Consider the following 8,117-nt stretch of genomic DNA (forward strand, 5'->3'; position numbering starts at 1 on the left):
AGACTATCTTTTGTTGGACTGAATGGAAATCAAAATATCGTAAATGGTGTTTAGTTGTTTCACTCAAATCACTTTAATTTATTTCATCAATCTCTCACTCTCTCCTTCTCCATCTCCTTCTCTTGGTTAGAGGATGAATAGAGAAGACAAACCACCACTCCCCCGACGATGTCTCCTCCTGCAAGCCCCTTCTCCCCATCTCCCTCCATGAGCAACAGTCCCTTGTCATGAACCACTTAGGGCTTTTATCCTCACAAGTGCGATGCACTGCCTAGTGCATCACACTTGAGAATCAACCATTAAAACATGGACAGTCCCCTAGTGACGACTCCTCCCACAGCCCCCCACCCTTACCCCTCTCTAGATAGTATTTTTTGGTGGTAACTGAGTGTACGTGTGCTGTGCTAAAGGAAAAATTATTTCACCCCCCTATAAGAGAAATTGCAAGAAATGGACGGACAAGAAATTATAAGGGATAATGATCCTGTGCTGAAGATAGACTAACAAACCGAATAAGAATCGAATCAAATCGAACCAATTCAATTCAGTTTCTATTTTAGGTCATGAAAAAGTATTCCATTTCAATTTATGCATATTTATTTTGAACCGAATTGAAAAATCAGAACCAAACCAATTGACACCCAACAGTTTTGTAGAGCTGAAGTGATGTGAGAATGTGTGTAGGGCGTGGGGAAGCATTTCCACACTGCATGCATGCATGTGTTTCTTTTTCCCTACCCACTACCGCAAATGCAAATAAACATGGCAGTTGAAGTTTGGTTTAGACTTAATTAATACATTAGTGAGTACTAAAAGTATTTAAAGCACGATTATGACCATATAATAATAAGCCTTTTCATTTTGGGGGAATCGTTCGTCGGCCCAGTAGCCGCAAATGTTAATTGGAAAAAGGGCAAAAGCTGCGGCTACGCTTCCCCAAGGCCTACCGCTTACACCATCCAGTCACTACTGTTGAGTTCTCTCACTCGCTATCCATCTATTTATTATTATTTTTCTGTAACCACTTTGTTAAGGGCAATTGGGCATCTATGTGAGCTTTTAAGAGAGCAGTTATTATTTTATTAGGTCTACGAGAGCTTCATGGGGAAGCAAACACATTCTCTGTTTTTAAGGGTTATGGCTCCTCACTCGTTGGAACAGTGCAGCGAAAGCTCTGCTTCTGCTCTCTTCTGCTGAGTTGTAGCTATCTTACCTTCCTTTCTAAACAAAATCGATCTATTTCCCGTGTCTTCGTTGTCAATAATTCTAGGTTTTCAGACTTCCATTTAGCTGGGATAAGGCTTAGTTGAGTTGGTTTGGACCTTGCTTACTGTTTATTCTCCCTTCATTTCTTTGGTCTTAGTTTTCCTTTCCAGGTTATATAAACTGCGGATTTCTTTACTTTTAGGGTTCATAGTTTTAGTTTCGTTTCTAGCTTGCTAGGTAACTGACATTACTGTGTTGCCATGACAATGTCTTGGGCTGATGATGTAGCTGATGCAACTTCTAGGTCATCTCGTCCTACCCGTGCTAATTACGTTCCTCCTCATCTAAGAAACAATACCCTAGCCTCTCCTGATTCTTCTTCCTTTTCGTTTCCTGACGAGTCGTCTCCTGGTCTTGGTTATCATTTGAAGCATTCTGGTGGTAGGGAATTCGGCAGGTCGTCTAGGGGTCGATGGGGAGATCGACGGAGGGTAACGCGTCAGCAACCAAATCCATTTGATGTTGCCGACAAGTTTGCTGAATTGGGGGTTACAGAGGAGGAAACCGATGATGGTGGTGATGAGGGGATCAATTTTGATGCCTATGAAGACATACCTATTGAGACCAGTGGTTTGGACGTGCCCTCACCTGTCACTACTTTTGCAGAGATCGATCTGGGGAAAGCTCTTACCGAGAACATTACGAGGTGCAGATACGTCAAGCCAACCCCAGTTCAACGCCACGCTATCCCCATCGTTATTGCTGGCCGGGATTTGATGGCTTGTGCGCAGACGGGTTCGGGGAAGACGGCTGCATTCTGTTTCCCAATTATCAGTGGGATTATGAGGAACCAGTTGCATCAGCAACAGCAACAGCAACAGCGCTTGCCTTCGCGTGGCTCACGAACTGCTTTTCCCAATGCTCTCATTCTCTCCCCGACCAGAGAGTTGTCTTGCCAGGTGCTTTTATATCAACTAGGAACTATGGATATATTTGGATTTTGGATATTCTTTTCTCCTCCTGCTTGGAGATCTTCAAACCCTTGTGTTTGTTATTCTGCAGATACACGAAGAGGCTAAGAAATTCTCTTATCAGACGGGTGTCAAGGTGGCTGTTGCCTATGGAGGAGTATCGATTAATCATCAGGTCTGCTGTTTCTACGAAATATTTCATTTGTTTATATTCTTATTTTTTAATTATTATCTCCTTTTTTAAGAGTCTGTTAAGCTATTGTTTATGCGTTTGGACGTATCTCATAGCCAGCTCTGAATCTTTTTCCCCTCTTGGGTTGGGGGTAGAGTTATTTGTGCCTGGTCGGGTCTGTTCTTGGGCTTGTTTTTTGTGCAAGTATTGTAAACATCCATCATATGATTTGCGCTTGGAATTATCAGAAGGAACATGTGGTCCTTTGGAGTTGATCATTGATTATGTCCTTTATTAATGGTATGCAATTTGGGTAGAACTCGGTACTATACTGTTTTGGATCTGTGGCATTATGGCCTAGTTCAAAAGCCTAGCCAACTGTGATTTCATTTATTAATCAGATACTTACCCTAAAGATGATGTTGATTTCATGTTTTTTCAATCAAATCATTCAATAGAACGCCTACTTTCATTTATGGCAAAATTCCTATTTTGTTAACCTTGTCTTTTGAGATAAGCTTCACTGTGCATACCCAGCAGACGACTGAATTTCAACAGAAGGGAGGGGGGGGGGTTGCATAGCTTGGGTCTAACCTGCCCCACTGTAATACATGACTTTAAGCTATATATTCTCACATTTCTTGGTATATGAACTCTATTGCTTGATGATGAAGTTAAATATTTTGCTCACTCCTTAATTATTACCTATTCATGATGTTTATATTGGTCATCATCTTTAGATTACTTCCCATTGTGTACAATGTGCTGTGCTTGTCTGTCATATTTAATTTATTTCAATTGCGGATTGATGCTTGCTGATTTTGTGTTGAAACTATGCTCTCTACAGTTGCGAGAAATGGGAAGAGGTGTAGACATTTTAGTTGCCACCCCTGGCCGCTTAGTGGATTTAGTTGAAAGAGCAAGGGTTTCACTTAGAATGATAAAGTATTTGGCTTTGGATGAGGCTGACCGTATGCTGGATATGGGTTTTGAACCACAGATCCGGAAGATTGTTGAGCAGATGGACATGCCGCCTTCTGGTGCAAGGCAAACTATGCTTTTCAGCGCCACCTTTCCAAATGAGATACAGGTTGAATCATTTTAACCTTTCACCTAATTTATCTATTATAGATATGCCACCAGTTGCCAATGTGTCAAATGATTCTCGAATGTGTTAGCATTTAGCAAACCTTGTGCAAAACATCCATGTTGCCCATTCAATAGATGTTTAGGGTTTTTTTTTCCCAAAATAAAAAACAGTATATTACATATGTTGTTAATGGTAGTACAATACGTTGTTACTGTTTCTTCAAACATCTATTCTATTTTGTCTATACCTTCTGTGACCATACTAAACAAATAAAATTCATGGTTATGGTTGTCTGGATCTAAGTTGGCCTTAGTAGACCTCCTTGGCTGGATTTTTTGATAGGAGATGACACTGCAGTTTGCTTTGCCTTTTGTACTGGTACGGCCAACTTTTTTGTGCCCCAACTACCATTGAGCTTTTGGTTCCCGTGGTATTCATAGCTGTAATCTGCTAACTATGTGAGCACATATTCTTATTTCACTTTTGATGTTTCTCTGCAGAGATTGGCTTCTGATTTTCTTTCAAACTATGTTTTCCTGGCTGTTGGGAGGGTTGGTTCGAGTACAGATCTTATTGAGCAAAGAGTTGATTTTGTCCAGGATATGGACAAAAGAAGCTACTTGATGGATCTGCTTCATGCCCAAAGAGAGAATGGAATGCATGGGAAGGTAAATTGATGATTTCTTTCTGTGGTTGCATGTCTACTTCTGGCCAAGTAGTCACTCTTTATTGTCTTCTTTCATACTTTACAACTAGAAATACTCAAATTTGAATCAATTGGTTTGTGTAGAAATATATTGACAATGCTGTGTGGTGGTAATATTCTCTTGTTTGTGCTGCAGCAAGCATTGACCTTAGTTTTTGTGGAGACGAAGAGAGGAGCTGATGCATTAGAGAACTGGTTGTCAAAGAATGGTTTTCCTGCAACGGCGATTCATGGTGACAAAGTGCAAATGGTTAGTATGAATTCTTGTGATTCCCCTCCCCCTTGGGCATTTTTTGGCATCTATGACTGGTGATTGTGCAGCATCAGTTTTGTGTTTTCTCATTAATATTACCATTAGATGTTTTTGCGATTGTGGTGCTGCATAATATGAAGTCTTTTGTATAATCTATCCTTGTCAAAGTTGATGTCACCAATGCTGGCAATTCTTCCTGAATTCCAAGGAACAAATTCTTGAAGCACTTTAGAGTTATAGGATTTGCCTGCACGTATAAATCATTCGCAGACCTGATTGTTAGGTTCTGATGTCCAATTTATTTTGAATGCAATCATTATGTTTGTTTAGTTATTGATTTGTGTTTCCTGTATCTTTTGTTTTGTCTATTCTGAAGGAACGAGAACAAGCGTTGAGATCCTTCAAGAGTGGTAATACCCCAATTATGGTAGCAACAGATGTTGCTGCACGAGGCCTAGACATTCCAAATGTTGCTCATGTCATCAATTTCGACTTGCCTAAAGACATAGATGATTATGTTCATCGAATAGGGAGAACTGGTCGTGCTGGTAAGTTGGGCCTAGCGACAGCATTCTTTAATGAAGGAAACAGAACTTTGGCGAAGGCATTGGCAGAACTCATGAAAGAAGCAAACCAGGAGGTTCCTCCTTGGCTCGCTAGATATGCTGAGAGATCATTTTATGGTAGCGGTGGAAGGGGCCGCAAATATGGTAGTGCCAGATTTGGAGGCCATGACTATCGTGGAGATTCCTCTGCAAGGGGTGGTAAGTACCACTCAAGTTCGTATGGGGTTGGCAGTGATTTAGCTACTGGTGGCTCGCACACTGCCTCGCTCCATGGATACGGTTTTGAACATGGGCCTATTGTTGCAAGTGGCTGGGATTAACCCTAGCAATATACCTATGCTATCCTTGTGACTTTGCTTTACTGAAGCTTTTAAAAACACTATCGTAGGATACAGTACATACATAATCTAGTACAAGTACATACTAGTAGTCACAAAAAGCTAACAACAGGATGGAAGTAAACATGGAAATTTGGAACCCTCACAGGCTGCACTTCAGTATTGGTTTCTCCTTGTAGTACTTTAGTTCTTTTTCTTCCTTGCATACATAACTGGGTTGAGTAGGTTTTTGGTTTGGGGGGGGCGGGGTTGGGTCACTCTGTTGCTTACTCTGCCCATGTTTTGGCTGTCTGGCTGGCATTTTTTGTCCATAGTTGTTATGCTAGTAACTGTAGTTCCCACCTTGTTGATTCTCCCTGTAGGGTTTTGATGCAGCATTTTTGTCATCATAAATCTATATTTGTAGTCAGAGATTCAGTTGAATCTGTAAACCTCAAGTACAAAAGCTTAATCAACAGCTTGATTCTGATATACATTTGTTCTGGTGAACTTGAGCAAAAGTGCTTTGCTTAGTAATACTGATGTTAATTTAATTAGGGAAAAAGGTCACGAATCTCCACTTATGCCCCAATGTTATAAATGTAAATTGATTTTCTGACCACCTCATTTGAAGTTAGAAACTCAATATATATGTATTTCTCTGTCCATCTCTTTTCAAACATTGATTTATCAATTGGAAAATGATGACACGTGTGGACTTGAACATTCTTCACAGATAGTGAAAAATTATCAAGGAAATCCAGTTATGAGGTACCTCATTACTGAAATATTGGTTTGATAGCCAATTTGATTAGAATCCCATCCCAGTTTTTCCTGTCTTTTTGATGAATCTGTTGCAACAGCTATTTATACAAACATACAACTTTTCAGACTTCTATGTGTATTATTCATTGCTTCACATCAGATATCTCTGCAAATTCCTTTGGAATGCGAAGGGCACAATCTTGAAAGTGGATTAGTCTGATTCCAAAACAGATCAGGTCCTTTGAGTAGTACTTCCAAGGGATGTCTGCTTGCCTGCAATTTTTGAGGATCATTTAAGCAACCATTGACTGCATGTTTTAGATTTTAAACGTGTAAAAGCTTGAAATCACAGAAGCGCAGTGATATTTTTATCATCTTCCCACTAATAAATTCTGAGGAAGATTTCCCATCGTCTAGCAATGGTCGTAAATGTCTACTCCCTATTTAGGAATGATTGAGAATACTGTACTCCCACTGTTGTACAATACACTCTCAACTACATAAAATGCCTTGAGGGATTCTCCCTTGACCGTGGAAATGAAAATTATGTTCATATTTGTATAATAGAATTCCTATCTGTTTATTAAAACATGCGATTATTCTACTCTCTTTTATATGAATCCCCAATACACATAGATGCTAGTGTGGCAATATGTGTGACATGGAGGGGTAATATAGCAATTCTCCAACCATATAGATATTTCGAATATTGTTTGGATTTACCACATCTCAAATTTCGGATCCATATTCAATCATGTAACCTCTGATGCCATTACACTCTTCCATGTAAGTACATGCATCAACTCGGTAATACCATTTTGCAAACTTTCTTTGTATTAAAATTTGGCATGAGCAGCGATATTTGGGGCCCATAAGTCCACAAAATTCCAGTTTGCCTCCTTGTATTTGTAAATATATGTTCTATCAAAAAAAAATCTCAAGAATTGTTGGTCTAGAAGAAAATTGTCTCATATTAGATTACCAAATTTTCCCATTTAAAGCGCATATTACACCCAAAAATGTAAAATGACTTTGAGATGCAGGGATGAGAAAGCTTTGATAAATTTGAAGTATTCTTGACCAAATTGAAATTCATCAATTAACCCACCCAACCATGGTTTAAAAGTCTCATGAATGCCTATGAAGAGCTACAATTTGTGAGAAGGAAGTAGAGTGAAAATTAATTTGTTTTCATCTTCTTCGCCAATAATGAACGCGCCATTAACACAGCGAAACGGCCAGAAGAATGGAATGGAAGAGAGCGGCCTGGGAAGAAGGTTTTATCCTATTTCTGAATCTGACGCATATATATGCAGCACATGTTTGAGTGAATCCCCCTTTTCACTGCTCAAAATCCCCTGTTTTCATCTCAGAGAAATGCTATTGGTAGGAATGGCTTTTTCTCTGCTTCTGTCGAACCACTACCACCTCTGTTGATGAGCAGGCAAGCAGCAGTAGCTGCCATTAGCGTTATTTGGCCTAGGTTCTCTCTATGATCTCTCTCTCTCTCTCTCTATTGATTGTTTGAGTGAATCATGGAGAAGTTTGAAAAGCACATTGTAGTTTTCTCTTTTTTAAATTTCTTAATTGTTTGGTTCCTGCTAGGGTAAATCAAGCACGAAGGAGAAAGAGAACTATGGGAGATGAAGACATTGGAGAGAAAACCATCAGTCCCTTTCATCAAATATTTTATTGTTCTTGCGACAAGCAAAAATATTCGAGAACAATTGTGACTGCTGCCTCGGATCATTTATTCTGGAAATTGCTGAGTAATTCAAGAATATCTTTTAGGTTCTTGATTTAGTGTGTGTTTTTACTAATTTCTCAAACACAAATTTGATTGTATAGTATGGGAGATGAAGACATCGGTATAGATGTTGAGAATCGCCCTCGGATCGACATGAAGTTTAATTTAGAGAATTTTTTTTTTTTTTTTTTCAGATTAAGAAGTTTAGCATAGAGAATGAGGCACATGATTTCTACAATAGCTATGAGGGAAGGATGAGTTTTAGTGAAGATAAAATATGCACATAAGAGCAACAAAAATAAAACAATCATAACTTGAAGAAGA

The 8,117-nt window shown here is 39.3% G+C and overlaps 1 protein-coding gene across 1 annotated transcript; it reads left to right on the forward strand.

Moving 5' to 3' along the window:
• Nucleotides 1–1,343: 1,343 nt before the first annotated feature.
• On the forward strand, nt 1,344–5,676 carry LOC122652248 (DEAD-box ATP-dependent RNA helicase 37-like). The gene is made up of 7 exons (XM_043845936.1): nt 1,344–1,420; nt 1,460–2,165; nt 2,269–2,352; nt 3,197–3,439; nt 3,940–4,107; nt 4,282–4,395; nt 4,775–5,676. Exons 2-7 carry the CDS (start codon nt 1,467–1,469, stop codon nt 5,282–5,284), a joined length of 1,818 nt encoding a protein of 605 aa, XP_043701871.1. The 5' UTR covers nt 1,344–1,420; nt 1,460–1,466; the 3' UTR covers nt 5,285–5,676.
• The last annotated feature ends 2,441 nt before the right edge of the window (nt 5,677–8,117 follow it).

Source organism: Telopea speciosissima, chromosome 2 (assembly GCF_018873765.1).
Source record: "Telopea speciosissima isolate NSW1024214 ecotype Mountain lineage chromosome 2, Tspe_v1, whole genome shotgun sequence".
NCBI lineage: Eukaryota > Viridiplantae > Streptophyta > Magnoliopsida > Proteales > Proteaceae > Telopea > Telopea speciosissima.